At 36.9% G+C, this 25,411-nt stretch overlaps 1 protein-coding gene across 6 annotated transcripts; it reads left to right on the top strand.

Moving 5' to 3' along the window:
* Positions 1 to 1,368: 1,368 nt before the first annotated feature.
* On the top strand, positions 1,369 to 24,290 carry COPS2 (COP9 signalosome subunit 2). Of its 6 annotated transcripts, none has more exons than XM_075160035.1 (13): positions 1,369 to 1,634; positions 11,387 to 11,500; positions 12,563 to 12,640; positions 13,141 to 13,266; positions 14,597 to 14,707; positions 14,827 to 14,904; positions 15,757 to 15,931; positions 16,990 to 17,168; positions 17,295 to 17,347; positions 19,654 to 19,751; positions 21,554 to 21,636; positions 22,683 to 22,741; positions 23,535 to 24,290. In XM_075160035.1, the coding sequence occupies exons 1-13, from the start codon at positions 1,581 to 1,583 to the stop codon at positions 23,677 to 23,679; spliced, it is 1,353 nt and encodes a 450-aa protein (XP_075016136.1). In that variant the 5' UTR covers positions 1,369 to 1,580; the 3' UTR covers positions 23,680 to 24,290. The 6 variants fall into 6 exon arrangements, with proteins under 6 accessions (XP_075016136.1, XP_075016130.1, XP_075016134.1 ...); XM_075160029.1 differs by having other exon boundaries at positions 1,389 to 1,634; positions 14,618 to 14,707; XM_075160033.1 differs by lacking the exon at positions 14,597 to 14,707 and having other exon boundaries at positions 1,389 to 1,634.
* Positions 24,291 to 25,411: the final 1,121 nt, after the last annotated feature.

The following is a 25,411-nucleotide window of genomic DNA, read 5'->3' on the forward strand; positions in this document are numbered from 1 at the left end:
GCTGAGGCGACGCCCGGGCCCGTCGTGCAGGCACACCGCCACCCCGCAGTTCCCCACCCACCACAGTCCGAACATGACAGAAAAGCTGCTGCGACTCGTGAAGGAAATGTTTTTTTCCTTCATTCCTGTCAGAATTTAGCTGGCAACAGAGAAACTTTAAAAACTGCCCCTGGGTCGGTGCGCGCGGCCGGGTGCGGGCTGCCCCGGCAGGCGCCTCGCGGGCCTGTGGGGTTGGCGTCCCCCTCAGCGCCGCGTTAGGCCGGTGCCTGTTCTCCGGCAAGATGCCCGTGTAATGAAAACGCTACATAAATTGGCCATGCTTTCCCCTAGAGCGTTATTTTTTTCCCTGTGTTTTTTTTCTGGTGTGTGGTTCTACCAGCTTCCCTCAAACAAGCAGCCTCGCAGCTCCTGTGTACCCCTCAAAATTAAGAACTGCAGTTACTTTGAGGAACTGAGCTTTTCAAATGCGTTTACAAGCTCACTTGCTCATTGTTATTGTCTATTTTGCTGTACATCTTAAAGCCCCTAATATTCAACTCATGAAGCTTTTAAGTGCTTGGACTGAGAAAAGCATAGTAACATTGAGTTTTTGTTGTGGATTTACGTGTCTTTCTGAGGTAAAACTTTTTTCCTCCTGATTAGTACGTTTGGCAGATTAGAAATGGTGTTTTTAAAAGACTTAGCAGTAGCCATAGGAAAAAAAAAGACTATCAGAAACTGTAACAATACAAAATGACCAACAGAAGAAAAATCTGGAAATACTGCAAATGCGTCTAGGAGTCTGTGAGAACCGCAGGCCTTGAGGAGATTGTGGAGAGGCAGAGCTTGTCTGCCCAGGGTTTTTGCCTCACTCAGCGGGAGGCGGCAGCAGACATTAGTGTGTAAAAATCTTTAGAAAGCCAGTGCTTTGCAAGGCCCCTGTTTTTAGTTTAGGCCTTTTAAAACTGCTGCTACGGCATTACTTGCTTATGGTAAACGCAGCACACGTAAAGCGTTGAGCAGCACCGAGTGAGGCAAATGAGCTGCGCTAAGGACCAAGCGACGTTGCCAGTACCAGCGAGCGGCCGGGCTTTTTGAATTTCCCGTCCGGAGACGCACAGTCACAAGACTCACAGCCCCGGCACGGGAGCCGGGCTCGCAGCGCTCACACCCGGATGCGCGGCGACCCGCCCCGGCGCCACCACGGCGCGCCCCGGGCTCCGGCCCGCGCGGGCGGCGGCTAAGCCGTGGCCCGGCGCCCCGCCGAGGCGCGGCGCCGCCGGGGAGGCCCCTCCGGCGTCAGGGGGCGAGGCGGTGGCGCAGCACCCCGCCACAGGCCGCCAGGGCGGCGGGCCCCGCCCGCGGGCCGCGGTTGCTAGGGGCCGGTTGCTAGCAGGGAGAGGAAGCCGGCGGCGGTGCAGCGCGGATTGGGCTCCGTGTGCGCCGGGCCGGGGGCGGGAGGGAGCGGGCGGCAGCGTGTTCCGGGCGGAGCGGAGCCACATTGGGCAGCGCCGCGCGGGGTTGTGGGAGAAGGGGCTGTCCCCGCTGCCTCCTCCCTCTCCCGGCCCCCTTCCCCTCCCCCCGCCCGTCCTCCGGCCAAGATGTCTGACATGGAGGATGATTTCATGTGCGATGATGAAGAGGACTACGACCTGGTAGGACGCGGGGAGGTGCGGGGGGTCAGCGGCGCGGTGCGGCGAGCGGGCCTCGCGGGAGCGGTGCCGCCTCGGCCGGTGCCGCTGCTGGTGCGGCGCGGCCGCCAGCCGCCGCCGCAGCAGCCCCGCCGGGTGCTGCCCCGTGAGGGAGCACTGACAGGATGAGTTTACCTCCCGGGAGGAGGGGTGGTGGCAGCGGGCAGCAGCTGCCAGGGGCGGGTGCTGCTTTCGGAGCAGGCCCCGCCGGGCGCCCCGCCACCTCTCCGCGGAAAAACAGGCCAACTTCGGCCGCGGGAAGTTAGCTAGGCCCCGGGCTGGCCCCCTCGGGCCCAGCGAGCCTGGGCCCCCGTTTGTCTTCCACAGGGCTCAGGGTGAGGGGAGAGCTCCGGCGCGCTGCCTCCCTCCCTCCTCTGGCCGAAGTGTCGGGCACGAAGTAGAGTCATAAAGTTGTCTGCCCTCCTCCACACCCGCGGCTGCGAGAGGTCCTGGGGGGTAGATGTCGTTCGTGGGCTTGAGTGAGCGTCAAACTGAGGAAAAAGTGGGGGGAAGAGAAAGGGGAGTGAGGAGAAATGGCCACACAGCCGGCTTCTGATGCAACATGCCAAGGGTGTACTGATTTTTAACTTTTTGCCTTTCTAGTCTTAGTGAGCTTTTTGCCCTTTTTTGTTTGTTGGTTTGGTTTTTTGTTTTGTTTTGGTTTTTTTTTTAAATTGCAGGGTTTGAGGCTCTTCACATTTTGACATCAGGTTTTGTTCTAAGCTTTTACAGTTAAAAAAATGCTGCTTGCAGTCAGCAGCAGACCAATTTATTGGGGGAAAATTGGTAGTATAATGGGATTGTTTTGATGTAACGAATCTCCTTTAAGTTATTGAAAATGAGTCTTTTACAATGACCATCTTGGGGGAGGTTAGTAAACTAAATAGCTGTCATATTTGAAACAAAATATGTCTTCTGTGCTGTCTGATTAGTTGTAATTCTGTTGCCATTATCTTATATTGGAGCTTGAGGGTGGGTTGGTTGGTTTTTTGCTTTTCTGAGCTTCATAGGTTTTTAGAACAGAGACATTTTTTAAAAAAGCTGTGTATGGTTGAGGCTTGACAGTCTGTATTTCATTCATTTCAGCTAAACCTGTATTTACAGTACTGCAGTTTCACTGAAAAACCCCAGACACTTGCTTCTGGAAGACTTGCTTTCTAATGCATTATTTGATAATCATAGCTACTTATGAAGTCACTTAAAAGACTTGTCTGATTTTATTTGAAATAGTTTCTGGGCAGTTTTTGTTATGAGCTGCTCAGAATGGCTGGATGACACTGGATATAGAATAAAAGCATCTGGTCTTGGTTTTGAGTTTTTTAAATTCGCATAGGAGTGCTTGTTTGACATGTGTTGTCATCTTAACCTGAAGAGCTGCTTGTGTCAGTATTCCAAAAACTGTTAGTTTTCCACTTAAGTCCATGAATGAACACATGAACTTTTAGGGACAGGTTTTCTGAAGGAAATATACTGAGACTATTAAAAATATTTTGTTGATCCAGTTAGTTCCAAAAGCAATTTCCACTCACTTTCGTTAACACTGAAATCTGTGTCCTGATTTAAAACACTATGTTTGTTTTTCCATGTGATACAATCAAAGGAATACTAAACACAGCAGAATTCATGTTGAATATCCATAACATGAGAACTGGACATTGGAATTACATTTTTCAATCTTTAAATGCAGCTGTCTACATATAAATTTGAGTAAGAGTGCAGCTCTAAGCTCACGATGCATTATGTCAGTTTTCACCAAGAATAATTGCTGGTCTAACGCCTTTTCTTTTTCCTGTGTTTCTTTTTCCTGAAGTACTTTATTCCTCATTGGAAAAACCTTCCTGAAACTTCTTGCTTGTGGCAAATTTCAGCCCCTGACTGTAGTTACTTTTCCTGGAACGTTTTCATCCTCATTAATTACCACTAGCCTAGACCTTTCAAAAATTTAAAAATACTGCTTGTAATAATTAAGAGCATGTTAATTTTTTATTTTCAGTATGTAACTCCCATATGAAGCATCAAATAATACTTAAGCTACATCTTTAAATAAAACAAATTTTTAAAATTTAATTTGGATTTATAACTGATGGAAGAAAATCCCCAGAATTTAAGAATAAAGGTATTCCAACTAGACTAGTTTCAGCATTCTTGGACTAACAAACTGTGACTGGATGTTGTTTTCAAATGTACTTGAGACTGTAATTGCAGAGTTCTGCAAAATTGTTTTGGAAAATAGTTAAGGGCCCTGAAGACAGGGCCTGATTTCTTCCTTTCATGTTGATATAAATCTAGTTAAATTAAGAGAAGACTACAAGGGAATGCATGGTTCTCAAGTTCAGTGTAAAAGCTGCTGCAGAAGGGTTTGAAACAAAAAAATGGGTACAAGACAAAATACTTAGATAAGTACAGAATTAAAAATAAAAGAGCACATGTGAGTGTTGGTGAATATTTTTTTAAGGAATAGGAGGAGAGACAGAAATTAGAGAAACAGTTAATGAAAGAAGAAATAGCTATTTTCTCAAAATACAGTATGGTGAAACTAGATTCAGGTCTCCCAGGATAGCTACTAGCATAAAAATAGTAGTGAAAAGAAGACTCCCAAAAAAGTTTTCATTTTGTCAGCTTTTATTAGAAGTGATTATGGCTGTTCCTCTTTAAATGTGCTCTTGACCTGCTGATTATGTAGAACCAGTCAGTTACATTTCCTTAAGGATGCATGTTTCGCAATTGAACTGAAATGTGAACAGGTATTCTGAAGGCCCAGCTCTTTCCCAGCTTGATCGTGGATTTTTGTATAATTAGAGTAATTACTACACTGTTAAACAACTGAAGACTACACACTTTATAGCTCATAGTTGACTGTTTCTGCTTAGTTTTTCATTGGGTTAAAAGTCAAGGTTTTACATGTAAATGACCTCAGTCGCTCCTGTAGAAGTTAACTTTATCTGTTGGAGGTCTCGATATCAGGAAAAAAATTTCATTTATAGTTGTGGGTGGATGGACCTCAATTCACAATTTGCTCATAATGTGCGGTGACAGCCTTGATTATAACATGGATTATTCCACTTCATGCTTCAATGAACAGAATAATGTTTACTGGTCATTATGAAAACCACTCAATTTTAATTTCTAGTTTGGTGCTGTTATGCTGTTATTGCTTATATGATTTCAGTCCAGGTTCTTTTTACTAGTTTCGGCTTGAGGGTGGATAAGGAGAAAGAGGGAAGGACCATTGTAAATTCCATTTTTGTTTTCAGTCTCAGACAAAAAGCTATGTTTAGAATTGACTTTGAAACTAAATTCAGCCTTTCTCCAGAAATTGATTCTTCCACGCACAATGACAACACATTGATGGTTGTTGTAATACATCTACTTAATTTTTTTTGTTTTGTTTTAAATAAATAAGGGATTTGTCTATGGTGTTCTTAAGGAGAAATCTTATTTTGTTCTGAAATTCAACTTTAAAATTAATCTAGGGGAAGGATAGACAAATGTTATGGAGTTGTATTATTTCAGTGATGTCAGTAGAAGAGCTGTATACAGTTCCAATGAGCAGCCAGCAGTTTGCACCCCAGTGAGATGGCTACAGGTTCACGAGGATTGGGTGGCTCAAGTATGGGGAGCATACCTCCAGATTACTGAGGATTTCCCTTTTCAGGCTGTGTTGATATTAGGAAATAGGCAGTCCTTTTATTTTAAGCTATCAAAAAGGCAGCTTAATACGTGTGAATTGGTTTGCTCTTTCTTTCCAACAGGAAGAAATATACTCCATTTCAAAAGGAATTTCTATATGTTACCGAACTTGATAAGCAATCTCATCAGTAGACAGGGAAATTTTCCTAGCTTATATCGATGCATTTTTAATAGATACAGTTGAAATTTCTTGCAGGTATTGACACCTCTTCCCACCTCTTTATGTTTCAGTATTGCCATCATTTTAAAAAATACATATATATTGCAACCAAGAAAGTGATAGTGCTGCAAAACCAAGCATTTAGAACTAGGGAAATACCAAATCAAGCAGATCTACTTTACCCTCTTCTGCTTCTTTGTTATGTTTAATTACATTAGTATGTGATTTAAAAAAAAAGATCAGTGAGCTTCACAGAGGACATGGATATACTGTTCTCTGAATTAATTACTGTTTCATATTTTATATGGATTCAGTGTGTGTCCTGATACTTTTTTTTATGCATTCTCTTCATACTCATATTTAAACACAGAATTAATATATTTAGGGCTTATTTTGCTCATTACCATAATGTCTCAGAAGGAAGTATTGAGGCAAAAAGCATGAGAATAATTAGTCAGTAAATTCTTTCCGTCTGAACATTGACAAGTGGGGTTTTTTTTGAGAGAGAGAGAGTTATTTAGTACTCTGTTCAGAACAGACCTCCCCAAGATTTGATATGCAGTTGGGTGTTAAACAGAAGTAAATTAGATCTAATTTATACTAAAAACTGGACTTTTAGAAAAGGATGCCCATAACTGTAGGAGAGCTGTGTGATAGAGGCAGAAAGAAAAGGGACTTCTTTTTGGTACTCTTTAAATGTCATAATACCATTTTTTTCTTTCTGCAGTCTCCTGTCTCACTTCTGTGCATCTTCCAACTTCTGCTTAAAAAAAATAAAACAAAGGCAGAGCACTGTCTTTCCATGGAACTGTACTGACCCTATTGCAAATCTCTGGCTTCACAGACGACTTATTCCTGGTGTCAGCCCGGTGTGAGCCAGCAGACACTAGATGACTTGCAGAGTTAGCGAGTAGGAGCAGAAAAGCAGAGACCTGGAATGTGGAAAAGAAAACCAGGACTCCCAATGCATGGTTGAGTGGTTGCAGACTTCTTACGCAAATCACACTCTTGTTTTTACTCTCACTGTTTGTCTCTGTTCTTTTCCTCCTTACTCTTTTGCATTCCAGTCTGATTGCTTTCTTTATATTCATGTGCCTGGATACCAGTAGCAAATGCACACAGAAACTGTTATTTGCTTTTTGTCCTGGTGCCTGGGGGCCAATGGTCCAGGAAGAGCAAATGCAAAGAAAGTTGTACGTAGCGTGGGGATGGTGTTCGTTGGCCACTTTTGGGGCCAGTGCATATGAACTATGTGAAAATAGTGCATGTTCATTGTATATGAAATGTTCAAGAAATTTAGCTGGCAAGCTAATATATTAATATATTGAGGCGTTATTTTCTTTTCTTTTTTTTTCAGTTGGACTCATTTGGGCATTTTTTTGTTGTTCTTTAAAAAACAAACAAACAAACCCCCCCCCCCAACCCCACATCACTAGTGCTCTTGCAAAATATCAGGTCTTCACTCCAAATCCTGAAATTAGCAGACCTCCTAAATGCCATGGTTATGAAACAAAGTTAGCTGAAGTAAAATCAAATTTGTACCAGACTTATTCTCAGAAACAATTGCACTTCATAAAAAAAGAATGGTTTGAGTCAGCCCAATGGTTGAAATTTGGTAAAATTACCAGCAATTGAAAATTGACAGTAATAAGTATTGTTAACAATGTCCTTGAAGGATAAATTTCTACAGAAATAGAACTCTTATTGTGTCTTTTGTCTGGAAAGTTACCCTCTGTATAGCTACTTTCCCTTTTTTTTTTTTTAAAAAAAAAGGTTTGCAGAGTAGGAGTTTGGTTTCTATACAGCTAGTGAATGATATACAGAGAAGCAAAAGTTTAGATTATGATTCCACTTTCGATGTAGAAGTTAGGGAAGTGCTTTAGGCAAGAGAGGAGACAAGAAAATTAGTAATTAAACAATGGTAGTTTTCACAAAATATTTGTATCTTTGGTTTTGTACATGTTTAACTTTACCAGGTTAATGTGCCACTCCAATCTGCTAGAATATCACAAATCTGACGTTAAATGTCACTGATACAGTGTTACGGTCTCAAAGTTCACCTGCCTTATTCTGTCTGTGAGGAGAGGTGCCATGCTTCAAGAGCTCTATGCAAACTCTCGAGACCGCATTGGCTAAGGCTCCTGCTACAGTCTTCTGAAACCACGGCTGGTTTTCTTACCCTCCCTGGTCACCTGCTCTTCTGCCGTAGCTCACCAGCCTCAGGATTGTCTCTGTGTAAGCATTGGCGGGCCTGCTCTCTCAACCCATGCAGGATCAGCCATCATCAAGGACTCAAACAGCATACAATGTTTAATCGATGCAGTGAAGGGGGAAGGGGATGCTAGGACCAGAAATGAACAGAGAGGGTTGGGGAGTGCTGGATGCTCTTAACCTGCCTTTGCTGCTGGAGAAACTGCAAATGGATCCATGCCCTAGAAAGGATGATTAAAGCTAACTGGGGTGAATTGTCTTCTGTGTGTGTTCGTTTTAGAAGATGAGGCTTAATGTTTTAAAGCTGTTTACTAGATGAAACAAATTTTCTGAAAACTTAATACATAATATAATAAGGACTTGTAAATTAAATTGATTCCTTGGTACTAATTTAACTTGTATTGAAATTATTTGAAAGAACTATGTCCCAGGCACAGTAAGCTACATCAGAGGTTTTATCTCCATTACAGTTGAGCTAGTGTAGTAATTTTTCTTCCCCCAAAAAGTGATGTGATGGGATTGGATCGTTTATAACTGACTACATTTAGAACATGCAGATTTTCCAGGCAGCAATGCTTAAATAATGTCTTAACTTTTTTTAACTACATTTTTTTTAAAGCTGTATCGGGGCTTTATAATTTCATGAGTAATTAAAAAAACCCACTTGTTTGATCCTCTCAGGAAGGGAGAACTAAATGGTTTTCAAAGATCAGTTCTGCGTACTCAGACTTCCGTTGTTTTCATTTATACTGGTTGATGGCCACTTAAAAAATATCACCAAGATCTTAGTAAAAAAAGTTCTCATGCCTGATACTTTTTTTACGTCAGCTGGAGCTAAAGTATATCACACAGGTGCCTTTTATATCTTGAAGTTATAATTAAGGGTGTTCTTCACTATGCAGAATATTAGGTCTAGATGATATAGAAGACATTTTTAGAGTTACGTAGAAATCCTTACTGTAAACCTGATACACTGCCTAATTTTTGTGCACTTTTATTTTGGTACTACATTGTTTGATTCAACAAACTTTCTACCTAAAAGGGTTGAGTTGGGGAAGTTGTTCAGGCAGGAAGCAGGGGTGTTAAAAATGAGGGTGAGGAAAGGTTAGGTGTTTGGTATCTGAATTTATTGTTAAAAGAACTTTTCTGTTTTTAGTTTGAACTTTGAGGAGACAGCTTCACACTTTTTCTTTCCTCTTTCTTTCCTTTTGCTTTTGGCAAAAGCCAAATGTTCTCACATTCATATCATACTGCACTAAGCCATCTCTGCATCAAAAGAAGATAGAGTGCTGGTCCTTCTGAATTGATCAGCACTGCTTAAATTAAGATGCAGTATCTACATGGCTGGTCTTTTATGGTTTTGGATTGTTTACGGATTCATGGCATCATCTCATACTTAGTTCATGGTTTTAAAGTTTTCTTCACAGCCATTAGGTCTAAATATGTCTTTTAAAGTAAGCACCTTACATTGCATTTTTTGAAAGTTGGAAAGCCCTATCTCCCTTAGAGCTTTGAGTCCATATCAACATCCTAATTTCGATGTGAGGCAAATAGGCATCAAGTGAAGGAAAAATAGAGAGAGAACATAAAACACTACCTTTGATGCATTTCAAAGCGATTCCATTAGACAAAAATGATCTCTAGACTTAACACTTATTCTTTATTATGTATTAATATTATTATGAAAATAGCTTTATGGGATATTTAAGTAGCATTGAGAAAAATTATCTGAAAAAAGGCTTCCTGCATGAGTCCCCATCCAGAATCACTGCCAGAGTTAAGATGAAAATGCAGATGTTTCTGGCTTTAGGCTAACGGAGCACATTGCTTCCTAAAAGGAATTAATTTAGTTTGCTTTCCTTTTATCTTTACAAACAGATACTTCTGCCAAAAATATTCCCCATTGTTCAAGTGTCGTATAAACAAGACATCAGCTGATTACACATATCTTAAATGCTATGTTTAAGCTTTGGCAGCCTGTGTCTTCATAAGGTGCCTGATACGCTTACAGCTGTTGACATCATGTGCATGTTCTTGTAGCTCTTCCATCAATGTTGGATCAATAGGGTAAAGAATTTACAAAAACAAGCTAACCAAAATGAAAGTCTGCCCAGTGAAATAAGACACTTGCTTCCTGTTTTCTTTGCAGTTTTCATGACTAAGTTTTATAGTTCTCTGGGAATTCAGCAAACAGGCTTGTGGAATTCACTAGGCTTTTAAGTTAATTGATTCTCACTAAATACTATGCTTCATGTGAGTATAAATAAATATATACCTGAGCAACTTGCCTACATGTTGCAAACAGAAACAGCAGGTTGAAGGATAAATGTCTCAAGGACCATGTTTAATAAAATTTGGGCCAACTGTGAGCTTCCATAATTAATTTTTCCATTAGAACTTCAGAAAACTGAAACTTTGAAAAATTTGCTTGCACTGTAGGGAAGAGAGAGCCAATTTAAAACTTCTCTTTTGCCTCATCTTTTTTTCATTCTTTTCCATGGTTTTGAAGGAGTCCATTAATATTAGCAATATATGAATGAACAAAAGAATAAATGTGCCTGATAAAGAAGTACAGCAAAAGAAGGGCACCTGACTATGCATTGTTTATATTGTTACAAGGGAAGGCTACTCTGATGACAGTAACTTTGAGATTTAAACAGATTCTGTTAAATGGTTCATCTCCTAATAGCTAAGCACTCTGTTGAGAGAAGTTGGCTTGAAAATGCAAAGGTGTGAAATATTTTTGACTTGTGTAATAATTCCAAATGAATTTATTATTTCAGTTTTTTTGTGTTTTGTAGTTCAGACATGCAACATTGTCCTTCAGCAAAAGAAGATAAAATACTTTGGTTTTTTTCATCAGAAAAAACCTCAGAGTACTTTTTTTTTTTTTAAATGAAGTAATAATTGGTAGAAGTAAATTCTTCAATTTGTTTGGCGCTAGTGTACATGATGGGTAATTATTTGATTAAATTATTGTGCCTATGCCCCACCCCACCCTTTTTGGCAGTATCTTTAGCATTTTCTCAATCATCTCCTGCTTCTCAGCGCAGAAGCAGCTGGTGTTAGCATCATGATTCTTTTTTTTAATTTCCTTAGGCAAGTATGAATCGTTATGGCATAAAAAGGCAGATTAGAGAGAGATTCATGGAAGCATTTTATAGCCTCCATTGCTGAATCATTACTTGTGTGGCAGCTCAGCCAGAATCTTTTCTGTGGGTAGCAGCGGTTATATAATAGAGCGCCTTTTAAAAGACTAGTGGCCAGCATGTTCTCTCCCCCATACAGAAGTGACATGCTATTAGACCAAAATTGTCAGCATTTTAATAATACAGTCTGTACTTGTCAGAAAGGCAAAGTTAGTAGTGCTGTGGGTTCATTAGTCCAGAAAGAAATCTGTTGACAGGCAGGTGTCCTAGTCACCTAGGTGAGGATGGCCTAGTAATGGGAGAGAGATTGAAATCATCATAAGAGTCCATACCTGTTACATGCTCTAAAACTGAAGATTTTCTGTTAATATACAAGCATTCCATGTCAGTTTAAGCAATATGTCTTATTACATTTTATCCATTTTCAGCAGAATATTAGATGTTCTGGACCATTCTTTTTTTTCTCTGATTTTTATTTGTTTATTTCTTTTTTCCTTAAAATGTAGGAATATTCTGAGGACAGCAATTCTGAACCAAATGTGGATCTGGAAAATCAATACTACAATTCCAAAGCTTTGAAGGAAGATGATCCCAAAGCGGCATTAAGCAGTTTTCAGAAGGTCTTTATATTCTATATTCTTTATATTCTATCTCTTATTTTTATATTAATTCACATTTTAAAATATTTGCTTACCATTTGAGTTATTTTCTGGAATTTTAACAGTAATGTTTGTATTTTAACTTACTAATGTGCTAAGTTGGACAACTTAGACTCGTGGCTGACTGCCTTTCAGGATCATTTTTAGAGAGCATAAATAGGACATGGAATAGTCCTATTTTATCGCAGAACTGAGTTTTTAATCTTCAGGATTTACAAAGTTAATTAAACACTCGTACATGTGTTTTCATGTGTCAACTATAGAAGCCAGATCCATTTGTTTTTTAAAATGAAATGGCATTTTCCCCAATGTCTTACGTAATGTATTATATTTGGTTTGCTACCTGATTCCAAAGCTTTAAGTATATAAATACTAAGTGACACAGATTTTCTTTCCTTCATGGCAGTTTTAAATTTTTAATGTTTGCACACTGCCACCAGAAAGCAATATGTTAGATGTAACTTTTGAAAGAAAAAATAGATTTTTGCATCTCTTGACTTATTTATAACAGTATTATATACGTGACTTAAAAAAAACTGTCTAAAATTTTTACTTACAAAACATTCCCTTAAGTATGTCACATTAAAGCCTAGAAGCCTTTCCGATATGTGAAGAAACTATAGTAATTCAGAAGTGTAAATTTTTGACTAATTTCATCAAGGGGTGGGTTGAGTCAGTTTTGCAGGGGGTGTTACAACTTTTTTGTGTATATGTATTTATGGAGTGGCATTAAAGTGTAGTGTTTGGTGTTAGACAACAACAAAATCTATAAATAACAATCCACTCTCCCTACATCCGCTAAGTTGTGAAAACTAGTAAGATACATACCCCCTCACTAACTTTCTCAATAATACCAGGGAAGGGTAAAATTGAAGAACAGGGCAGAATGAAACATTACTTACAAGGAACAAAGTAGGGGGGAGCAGGCATGTATGGGACATGTACATTTTAAACAAGATGGAAATCAATTTAAGTTTGAATAAAGCTTTTATAAATATAGTTTTAAAAATTCTTCTATTTCAGGTTTTGGAGCTCGAAGGTGAAAAAGGAGAATGGGGATTCAAAGCTCTGAAACAGATGATTAAAATAAACTTTAAATTGGTAGGAATTACAGCTATCACTTGAGAGTAAATGGCATGAATATGTATTTGATCCAGTGATCTTAAGTTATTATTCTAATTTATGGCTATGACAACTAAATCTGCCAGAACTTGTCTTTTGCGGCCTTCAATGGCTACTACAGACTGGCAGGGAAATTATGTGGTGGTTGCAAGTCAAAGGCAAAATGGATGCAAAATAGCTGCTGTAGTCAGCGGATAATCTCTGAAAGTTTGAGGCTCAGCCCTTGCTATGAGGTATCATACCATTGAAACCGGTAACGTTTCTATATATGTGTACAATATCTATTCCATGCAGTCTTGCTGAAGTTATTCCTGATTCTGCTGCTTATGAATAAAGTGGTGATGTAAAAGTTCCTGATAGCAACCACTACTGCGTAGTCTTTCTGTTATGCTTTCTTTTCTGCATGTGTATTTGGAAGATATAACTCAATTTTTAATCATTAAAACAAAAATTATAACGTAATTTTGTTTTTCTTTTAGACTAACTTCCCTGAAATGATGAACAGATATAAACAGCTATTGACCTACATACGGAGCGCAGTTACAAGGAATTACTCTGAAAAATCCATCAATTCTATTCTTGATTATATCTCTACTTCCAAGCAGGTTAGATCATCAGTTATTTCATCTTCATGGTTTTCCTTTTCGCGTTTTTAACTATGGACTTTTTTGTGTACGGTAGTCTGTTGGTTTTGGGTTTTTTGATCTTAATAGAGAACATTTGCATTATTAATTTGTTGTCGTATGTAAAAATATATTTCCCACATAGTTTTTCATAAATTTGTCTTTTTTTAATAAGTAAATATTTACTTTTTTTTTTTTTAGCATAGTAGCTACACACTATAAGTGCCTTCTCAAATATAATTTGTAATTAAACAATACTTTTTTTACTCTGAGGGGAGAGGGGAACCTTTGAAAAACTTTGCAATGAAGTGTTCGTATTAAACACTGCCTGTCTTTGTTTAACTCTGTACTGCGCAAGCTACATACATGTTCATAGATACACGGCCCAGCTCCTTTTCTTTTGTGTTGTTGTAGAAGCTTTACAAAGAGTAGAAAGCTCCCTAACTGACTACCTGGAAGTAGCAACTGCATATGGAGGATCACTGGTCTTTAGTGATGACTCCTCTGTCATTATCACAATCCTTTCTGTCCTGCCACTCATAGATGAAAGTTTACTAGTTGAATGATGGTTTACTCTTAAGGTCTAAAGGATTGTCTTAGACTATACCTTGTTGGCAGAGATCAGTGTGTTTGGTCTAAACGCAGTTGGAGCCAGACCTGGAGGGACAATCTGGAATCTTAACTTGATGCGTAGCCACAGATCTGTTATCACCAAAAGAACAATGGCCATAAACAATAGTAATGCATTCTCTGCAGAACCTTTGTTAAAGGTCACACTCAGCACTTTGATTTCCATTTTGGATATTTTATTTTTGGGTTTTATGCAAAGAAACGGTTTGATGTGCTCAAGAGCTTTCTTTCACGCAGCATTGGTAGTATAGAAAAGAGAAAGCATCTTTTCCTTTGACCATTTCTCTCTCTTTGTAAATCGTATTTTCTTTTTGATATGTAAATTGTTTTTCTTTTTCTTCTTCTAAGTAGGAGCAATGTTGCCTGTGTTTGTCTTTTGTTACACAACATAAGAATTTTATTACTTGGTTATGTAAGATGGGCTTGTATAATGTGGCTTTCATTTTTCGCTAGCATGATAGATGGTTGCAAATCTTAACATGTGAATACTTTTTAATTATATCTATTTCATATAAGAAAAGCAAGTATACTTAGTTTTGTTACTTTAGAACCTCCTTACAATTTAAAAGCAGACGTTCAATAAGATGCAGATACCTTTCTTATTTTGAAGTTCAAGCATGCACTTTTAGTTTGTTCAGATTGACTTTATTAACAGGTACAAATTTGCTGTTTACAATTATAGAATTCTGATTTTTTATGTCAGATGGATTTGCTTCAGGAATTCTATGAAACAACACTTGAAGCTCTGAAAGATGCTAAGAATGATAGATTGTGGTTTAAGACAAACACAAAGGTAAAATATATAACTTACTGTTTTTTGCTTTTGTTTGTGACACCTTCAGCTAACTCTTATAAGTGATAATTGTGAAATCTTAATAGACCCTAGTACTTCAACTTTTTTTTTCATTACAGCTTGGCAAATTATATTTAGAACGAGAAGAATATGGAAAGTTGCAAAAGATTTTGCGTCAGCTGCATCAATCGTGCCAGGTACCTTTATATTCTAAATCACTGTAGCTTAGTAAACAACATTGATTTTTTTTTTTTATATCTGTTGTTCGCCTTTGAGGCATGTTGCTGAGCTTTAGTACAGAGGGAAGAAATACTGTGCTTGCTTTAATTTGTTATCTGTTTGATAACATGAACAAAAAACGATAAGTGTTTTATTCCTTGCTTACAGATGATTTTAAAAAAATTATTCATAACTGCTGATTAAGTTTCCTTTTATTCAGGTGCAAGGATGAGAAGCACATATGAATAATCTATAATGCAAAGACATTTATTTTAAAATATAGTGAAGATTCCAATGAGCTTTACTCAAAACTGAAAGTACAGTTGTTACTCTCCCATTTGGAAAGGGAAAAAAAAATTAGCCATGCAGCCTACTGTGCTTGTTTGTGTCCCCTTTTCTTCCTCCAGCATGGAAAATGGGTTACAAATATCTGGGAAATGGTTCTGCTATAGGCAGCAGAAGAGTCGTGTGTATTTTATATATATATAAAAAAATAAAAAAAAGTAAGCGTGTCAGTCATTGCATTTATATACTGAGAGTGTGGTTTAAGGAAAGTGGAAAAGAATAAAGGGCAAAGTTCTGAGGAAAACATTTAATTAAACAAAAATACTGTCTTTTTTAATAAAGGGCTTCAAAACTTGGCCTGTGATAAGTTCTTTGAGCATTATGTTTTGTGTTAATAGTTACATCAAAATTTTAAAGTTTTAGGAATATCCTTATTTCTGACAGGAAATTACTGAGAGTATTTGGTAATCAGTTTTTTACTAGTATAAAACTGAAATCACTGTTCTCTTAAAATTTCACAGTATTTATTACTTAATCTATCCTAGACTGATGATGGGGAAGATGATCTAAAAAAGGGTACTCAACTATTGGAAATCTATGCTTTGGAAATTCAAATGTATACAGCACAGAAAAATAACAAAAAACTTAAAGCACTATATGAACAGTCATTGCACATCAAGTCAGCCATTCCTCATCCACTGATCATGGGAGTTATCAGAGGCAAGTTAATCTTGAATTTTTCGTTTAACGTCTGTTGCTTAGATTAGTTTTATGAAAATCTGATAATTAATGTTTTTTCCAGTTCCAACTATAAAGACAGAGGATCCTGTAGATTCAGAGGCAGACAAACTGTATGGAATGAAGGACTACAAATGCAGTGGCTACAGTCTCATCGTTTAACGTTTGCCTCCTGTAGGAGTTCAGCTCTGCTGTTCTGGTGCCTAAGTACCAGAAGCACTGGTCAGAAGGGCAGGACGGCTGGCTACATATAGTGTAGAGAGAAGCAGCTGAAGAACAAGAGGAAGACTTGAGCTGTTTGACACCAGGGCAGGCAACAAAGGATAAATGCAAAGGCATTTGCAAAGGATAAAAACAAAGGCTTGAAAGGACTGCTAGCAGAAAGGGCTGCTATTTCTGCAATCCCCTTTTGTAAATTTGTGCTTGACCTCACTAATATTCATCAGGAACTGAAGGGCTTTAAGAAGTGTCTGAAAATATTATTTATTATCCATAATGATGAATTATAGTGAAAACATGCCATGTGTCTTGAAAAAACTTTTTCCAGAATACTGTTGTGCCTTCCGTGTTCCCCTGGTGTAGGCACTTGCACAGACAATCAGGCAGCAGTGGGTACTTCAGAAATAAAAGGGAATATAGAGTATTTCTCAATTTTTCTGTGTGGTTTTGCTCAACAGATAGGGAAGAGTTCATAAATACATGAAATCTGTTGCCTTTGAAATGGAGATAAATTCCATTTCAGTTTTTACAGTATTTTAGCATGAGGTTAAAATAATTATTGGCTGTGAAGATTAATGTTCTTTTAGATTTATGGTATGGGTTGGGTTTTGTTTCTTCTTCTTTGGAATGGATTTATTCAAATGGCAGTGCTGTACATGAAGGCCCTAACGCTTTTTTCCCTAGCGATTTCAGAGAATGAAAAGACTCCTGAAAATTTCAGTAATCTATTTAGAAATCGCGTGGAACTTCTGAGTACAATTATTGTAGTCAGCAACAAGCACGCAGTGTTCCTTTTCTCTTCATCTGTGTTTTTGTTTCAGAATGTGGAGGCAAAATGCACTTAAGAGAAGGAGAGTTTGAAAAGGCACATACTGATTTTTTTGAAGCATTCAAGAATTATGATGAATCAGGGAGCCCCAGAAGAACCACTTGCTTAAAATACTTGGTCTTGGCAAACATGCTTATGAAATCTGGAATAAATCCATTTGACTCTCAGGAGGTATTTTTATTTTTTTTTTCCTTTTTCCCCCCTTTTCTGAATTGATAGGGAAATTACCCAAAAGACAAAAATGGAAAAAGATACTTAAAATCTAAACGTGCATATTGTGCTTTCTGTTCTGTGTAGGCTAAACCATACAAAAATGATCCAGAGATTCTAGCAATGACGAATTTAGTAAGGTAAGATTTTAATTTTTCTGGAGAAGAGAACAAAAAATAACAAGATGTAGTGTCCAAACCAGAAATGGAATATTTTTAGAGATGGCTTTTCTCTGCACAGCTAACACAGTTATTTCATAAATATTGGGCAAATGTTTGTAGACTGTTTGTTTTTCTTAAGAAACTTTTATTTACTATGACATACCAAAGTATCTATACTATACCAGGTAGGGGTACAGAAACATGCTGTTATCTTCTACTATGCTGAATTTCTTATGCAGTGGCAAAAACCTCATTCCCTTAAATAAAGTTGTCCCACCTTGTACTGCAACTGGTCTTTAGGGTTTGGCTGATTATATATGAGAAAATGATCTGATTGACATCTCATCCTAAAGCCAATAGAATAATTGGATGCATGGATATGTCATGATTACTAAAGGAGTTTCATAATTTAGGAATACGAAACTGAACTCTCAAGCGATCTTCCCTATCCTTCAAAAATATGTGAAAATCAAAAGAAGGCTTCATTACCTCTTAGAGGCAACTGTGATCTGAGAACTTTCAGTGTATTAAGATCATCAGGCAAAAGAAATTGAACTGAGGTGGTTTTTGTATACTGTGCTTTGAAGCTAACCTATTCCATCCACTCTATCCTGCCTTTGCTTTATCAACTAAAAAAAATTAATTATGCGTAGGAAAACTTTTCCCACTTTTTCATTATGTAGGAAGTAATGCCTGGTCAGATTTTGAAATACACAGTTGATCTCATGTTGGAACAAATCTTGCTCAGATACTGCTATGATGCTATACCATTGTATGCATACAAATTATTTCTGAAAGTGAGGATGTTCATCCATTATTGACATAATGACGAATAAATAATTTGGCAGTTTATTAAGGGACTATTTCCAGTAATTCCACTTTAGACATGTCTTTTCCACTTCACTGTCATAATTTCATGTGAATTTGAGGCAGAAGGAACTCCATATGGCCTTATCCAATCTGATTTTATTCATATTCCTAATTTATATCTTTTATCTTGACATTTGAGTATAACTGCTTCTTTAAAATTAATAATGCAATAATAGTGTAGATAAGAAATACGCAGAAGATAAAATCAATTCCAAAGATTACAATTGTGTTTTTAATTCTTCTTATACTCTACATTGGGAACTTGAATGTTTTACATATGGTAAAGAGACACTTCTGGAATAAACAATAAAATATACTTAACTGAAATTCCTTTTAATTATGAAGTAAAATTTAGTGTTTTGATATGATACAGTCCATTCCACTCATATAACTCCATTTATAAACTCCTTAAGTTCCACCTTATATTTAACAGGTCTTTTTCTTGCCCATTTTACCGATAATATTAAGTATGACTTTTTTTTGACCAGTTTAAAAAGAATTTGAAAATGTACAGAGACTATGAAGGAAAAATAGATGTTGTTTTTAAAATGTTTGATGTTAGTATTAAACAGAAGTTGAAAGCATGTATTGAACACTATGTCTTTCAGGTTAAATATTGATACCCTGTAGCTTAATATAACTAAATTACTCTGTAAGTTTGATTAGTTATTAGATAGTCCCTATTACAGCAGACTGTTCTTGTAAGAAAAGATGATAGATTTGAATTGTAAAAACATTAAATTTCAAGAAAAAGGTCTTGTTTCAGTGGTTACAGCTCTTACCTTTAAATGATGCTGTGGTGCCACTACTGAACAATAGGTGTCTAAAACCACTTTCTTTTTGTAATCCTTTCTCAGATAACAAGATTGACTAGTTAAACAATACATATACTAAAAATAAGCTATAAATAAAAATCTGAAAAGTAATATTATGCCAGAAGTACCAATGGTTAATCCTGGAAGTCAGGATTTCTTCCAGTATTTTTAGAATTCAGCTTAAGACGGACATTCTAGAAACAGCAACAGCCCTCTAGACTCTTTCTAGCTCTTATTTGTTCCATAAAGTATGGCTTCATGACGCCAAAATTCAATGATACTTTTCAAAATTGGCTATTTTTAGGGTCTATGCTTTTTTAAATAATAACTTCTTAAAGTACAAAAGTTCTGAAACTAGAGTGTGCTTGTGGAATAACTAAATGTTCATACTAAACTTTTGTAAATGATACTACAATTGAAATAGGAGAAAAGTCATTTCTGTTGCATCTCATCTTGAAATAGTTTTTCCTTATAAAGGTTCTGAATATAATTATTTGCCACCAACACTTAATACAGGTTTTTTTAGAAGATGTAGAACACAGTCTTATGAGTCTGTTTAACTTTTAAAAATAATAATTCAGTCTCTTGTTTTTTCTGAAGTGCCTATCAGAATAACGACATCACTGAATTTGAGAAGATTCTGAAAACAAATCACAGCAACATCATGGACGATCCCTTCATAAGGGAGCACATTGAAGGTATTTTTGCAGGCTGTTTTAATCCTTTTTCTTTTCACTATGTGGCAAGTTGCTTCCCCCTCGCCCCCCGGTTATTTTTCTTCTTGGCAGAATGAGAGTTCTTTGTAATTACTTGTGGACGATTCCTTTACTGTTTCCCAGTTCTTTAGAAGTTGGTCAAGGCCAACATGCATCCAGGCATGTAGAATGATGGAGAAAGTTCTAGCAAGAGTGGATATTCTAAGATAATATCTACGGTGGTGTTAGGCACTAAATATTTTGAGTGGTGTTTTTTTTTCCATTGGAAGGATTAAATGAGGGCAACCCTTACTTGTAAAGGTTGTTTGTGTTTAGATGTTTGCTAGTTTTTAAAGTTAATTTTCCGCTTCAGATTAAAGACAAAATATGTAGACAGTGTAATGAAGGTTGCATTAATAAATGTGTAGTAATAAAATATGCAACAAGATACATAATTCTAATGTATACGTTGAAAACAATGTTTGGATTTATAGTACCTATACTTAATAAAACAGGGGAACACACTAACACGTGCCCTTCCGTTCCATTAACATTACAAAATAAAGTTACCCCCTGCATTTGTCACATATCTGAGAATTTGAAAGTCTCTTCACTTGAATATAGTGTCCAGTTTTTCAGATAACTACTGTTTTCATCAAGAGTAGGGCTTATTGTGGCATTGCAAGATCATTTAGCTGGGTAGTTATATGAAAGAAAAGAGTTAAATCCAGAGGCCTCGTTTCTTCCACTTCTTGTTTGTAAAAGAGAACATGGCAAACAGCAGGGGAAACTAAATATAACCCCTCTACTGCTGTTACATGTCGACTACTGGTAAGCTTCAAAGTCTTGTAGGGAGACTGTAAGATTAGAGAGATGGATGCTTAAGGAAGAAAGTATGACAGAACTGGCAAGCAAGAGGAGGAGGACAGTTGAATCAAAGGATTGAAGAGAATTTGAGTTTCACCCCTTCTATGAGAATAGTCTGCTAGTGATAGCCAGGGGGAAAAAAGACATTCTTACCTTTTTCACTCTGTAGTGATACAGAATGTGTGTTCGTGGTTATAATGTTTACATACCTTGCCTCATTGTTTTAATCTCCTTAGTTTTATTGAGATACATAATCTGGTCTTCAGTATTATTTTTCATTATATAAACAGTCCTTGTGTAACTAGTTAGGTAAAAATGGATCTAGCTCTTTTTCTGTTAATTTACAATTGTAATTTATGCTTTCATTTTATCCAAAATTTCTTTATTAATGTAAAAACTTCTAAAACAATGGCTGCACTATCTTACCTAAGCAAAACCAGCCGCTTCATGCAGACGCTGTTTCATATTTCTTCTTCAGTTCCTCATCATAATTATACCATTAGGCCCTGATCTTTTAACTTAAAATGTGAATATTCCCCATGAAGGTAAATGCACACAGACTTAAGTTCCAGAGCCTTAAGAATACCTTTTTTCACTTTTGTACAAGGCAAGCATTCTAGCCATAGGTTAGAGGGGCAGATATACCATGCAATAATCTGTATGATTTATCCAGTTAGTTTGTATAATTTGAATTTTTACCAGGGAATACATTGCTCCGTGTTTAAACAGTTTTCAACTCTATCTGTCCATCTTCAGAGTTACATATTGCTTGGATCCCTGGAAAAAGAGGGTCCCTTTATTTTGCTGTGCTTCCTTACCTCACTGAATTACTATCTTAAAAGATCATGGTATTTAGGATTTCTTCCTATATGGCGCTGTATTGCATCTTTATTTCAGTACTATTGTTTTTACAATATTTGTTTTTTCTTCTCTTACAGAGCTTTTGCGAAACATCAGAACACAAGTGCTTATAAAATTAATTAAGCCTTACACAAGAATACATATTCCTTTTATTTCTAAGGTATGTGTCAGTGGAGCCTTGCATTTGCTTACGTAAATGATTAATTGTGAATAAAAGTTCTTAAATAAATACAGTGCTTCCAGAAATAGAACATCTAGAATATAATCTAAACCATAGAGTAGTACTGATGCACTGCTGGCAGCTTTGCACTGCGAAAATGTAAATTTCAAGTGTCGTCCCAATGTTTTTTATGATACGTACTATGATATACTTCTAAAATATTCAATTACCATATTCTACATGGTGTAGAAAAGCACTTTTCTGAAGAGAAATACAAAAAGTCAAATTTGTATAATTCAAAATGTAATTATGAGCATAAATTTTATGAACATAAAAATCCAAATTTTAATTCCTTTTGTTCAAAGGATATCTTCAAATGTCTGTGTTGTACAAGTTACAGAACTGTGGTAATAGAACAAACCAACTATTATGCTAGAATCATTGATTTCATTCCCTAATCTGGAAAGAACAAAATCAAAAAACAATGACAATAGGTGACTATTTCCATCTCCTGCGAGTCTGTGATTTTTTTCCTTGCAAAAATTCACAGCATTCCAAAATATATAATGCAGTATTAGAGTGCCTATTTTTTATGTTTAAATTCTCTTTAGAACTCTGTATGCCTTTTTTTTAAGCTAGCCTTCTGGCTTGAGCCAGAACATGCAATTAGCCCTCTAAATGGTTTTGAGTACAGACTCATTCTTTTCTGATAATTATTGTCTTATTTTATTTCCTGGTTTTTTTTGTGGTGGTGGTTTGGTTTGTTTTTTTTTTTTTCAGAAAATCGGCAAAGGATGTCATTTCTGGCGCTTCCAAAAATTTTGATTTAACCTCTTCAGCCTTTTCTGAGAGGTTACTGATCTCTTGACCATTGGCCATACATACTTTGGGTGGAGTTCTTTTGCTTGATAAATCATTATTGAATTGATACTTTTGAGCAGTAAGAAACAAAAATGAAATCAAATTCTGTATATGAAAATAAAGGTTGGAAGGGTTTAATGTTGCAAAACAGAGTAGCAGCATAATGAGTTTTCTTTTTCTTTTAGGAGTTAAACATAGATGTAGCTGATGTGGAAAGCTTGCTTGTGCAGTGCATATTGGATAAGTATGTAATTTATTCTTGATTAATGATCTTTGATTACTTTAAAATAATCAAAGTATACGAGAAGCAACAAAATATTTTTGTGCATTGTGACAATACTGGTTGGTTCTAGAACCGAAAGCTAATGATACCGACTTTGTTTGGATTTGCGTGGCTTATGAGCAGTAAAGTATATATTTTAAGACGTGAGCCAAGAAAATTATACAGAGGGATTGAGTGCCATGTTTTTATTTTAATTTTTAATTACGTAATTAATTACTTGAATTATTATGAAATTATGAAAATTATTATTCTTAGTAATCGCTGCTTATACCCATGTATATTTTCGAGTACATTTTCAAGTCAACAAATTAGTAGTCTGCTTTCCTTGACGGGAAAAACGTAACTAAAATTTGTAAAATCTTTTTTTGCGGGGTAACTTGTTATATCTGCTAGGAAAATATAATCCATACATGAGTTTATATTTTAATTTCTTTTTACATAAATCTCCATTTTTTCATGATTCCTTGACTTCCGAGAAATGTTTACCTCATATTGCTTCAGACTTTATATGTGAGTCATAGCTAGGCAGATAAAATATGCATTGCCCAATGAATTAGTTCATTTGATTTCCAGTCATGATGACAACTAAATAGGCAGTACTACCCAGGACAATGTATTATAAAAGTGCTGAATTCTGAAATGGACTTTGTGTCTCTCTTGTATAAGACGACCTCTTATTTTACCTCTGATTTATTGTTAGCTCCTATTTCCATGTGCATTAGCGATTTATATTTATTTATTTATTTACTTCTAGCACTATACATGGCCGAATTGATCAAGTCAACCAGCTCCTAGAACTGGATCATCAGAAGAGAGGTGGTGCACGGTATACTGCGTTAGATAAATGGACCAACCAACTAAATTCTCTCAACCAGGCTGTAGTCAGCAAGTTGGCCTAACAGAAAACAAGCTTTTACAAACGTACTTAAGGCAACAGTGCAGTGATGTAAACCTTAAAAGAACTGGGAATGGCAAAACTACTGTCGGTTGGTGTGCCCTGAAATTATTGGAGTTATGGCAGAAGTGCTTTTTTGATCAGCTGGTTTGTGTTTTGCTGCTGCATTTATCCCAAGAAAAAAACAGCTTTAATCTCCAGAAGAAAACCAAAATGCCACGGGATTTATGCTGTATTGACATCTTGCCCTAAACATACAACATCCTAGTAATTTGTCAAAGGGCAATTAATGACCAGAGAGAAGATTTTTGTCATGATTTTAAATACACTGACACGTTACTGTTGGTTAAATTTAAACATGTTTTACCTGCAGAAATTCTCTCACAGAAATAACCTGCAATAACTTGAAATGCATACCCTTTTGAACACTTCCTTTTCTCATGTATAAATTGAAATGTTTGCTGCATTTTGCAAAATGTCAATTCTCCAAAAATGTGTCCGTATATTTCTGTACCTGCAGTGTAGTAAAGGTTTAGAAGAAACCCCATAATTATAGTGGCATACTGTCACTTAGGTTTCAAGCAGCAAAATAAACAGTGCAGTTCAGAAATTGTACAGTTTGTTTCTTGATGTGCTTTCATTATACTTGATTTTTACTTCTGTTATTTTTAAAAGAAAATAGGTATTGCTTCATCCTCACCTCACTTATGAAGGACAATATGGACATTTTAAGTCTAAACCTTGGTATGTGTGCTGTTGATTTTTCTCTCCCCCTCCTCCCCCCCCCCAATAGTTAAACGTAAATTCTGAAGAGTTTAAAAGCTGATATTTAGCAGTCTTGTTAACTGACTTTCATCTTGCAAGATACCAAACTATTATCAGTCCTGTCTAGTTGATGTTGGTGGGTATTTATCATTTCTCAGGAATATGCTCGTTTTTTATTTTGGTCCTTCAAGAATACAGGTTTGCCAACCAGTATCCTGGGAATAGAAATGCAGATCCTGATTGTTATCTCTCTTTGCCTAATCTGTGGTCTTTTTGACCAAATTCAGTGTATGTAAAAAGACACTGTCTGTATAGAGTGGGGACCGAGTACGGTGACCTCAGCAATAATGGAATCTGTTCTGTCCCAAATGTTTGATTGTATTGTAGTCCTTCAGAGCTGCTATTCAAGTCCTGAAGTCCTACCACGTAGTTGGCACATGCCTTTCATGTCCTAAGATTTTGGGATCATCAGATCCATTTAAAGTATAGAGCTGCAGTGTTGACCACAGCAACTTTTCTTCCTGTAGCAGCTTGTCTGGAGCTGACAGAAAAATTCCCTTGCAGGTCTCAGAAATGTTGAAGAAGAAATTTTGTAGGGTCACTTCTTCCATAACTGCAAGTACTCCATTTTAAACCTGAGGGTATGGTGTAATGGTGCACAAAGCAGTGCCACGCACAGTCATTGTTATAGTAGCAGGAAAAATATGTATGTAGAGCAATTAACACCACCCTAAAAATAATGAAAAAGCCTAATAAATGGCACATGTCCATCACATATGTGCGAGACAGCGTGGTAAACAAAATGTTCTAGGGCAGGATTTAAATTGGTAACAGTATATAATTAAATAGCGTAAAATTAACTTTCATCTGAAGGATAGTTACGTCCCTTAGAAAATTATTTTGCTCTGCAGTTGTCAAAGCAAGTGATTTTTTTTTCTTAGTGTTTACCCAGTAAAACTTAATTTGTTGCA

This window comes from Calonectris borealis, chromosome 11 (assembly GCF_964195595.1).
Source record: "Calonectris borealis chromosome 11, bCalBor7.hap1.2, whole genome shotgun sequence".
NCBI lineage: Eukaryota > Metazoa > Chordata > Aves > Procellariiformes > Procellariidae > Calonectris > Calonectris borealis.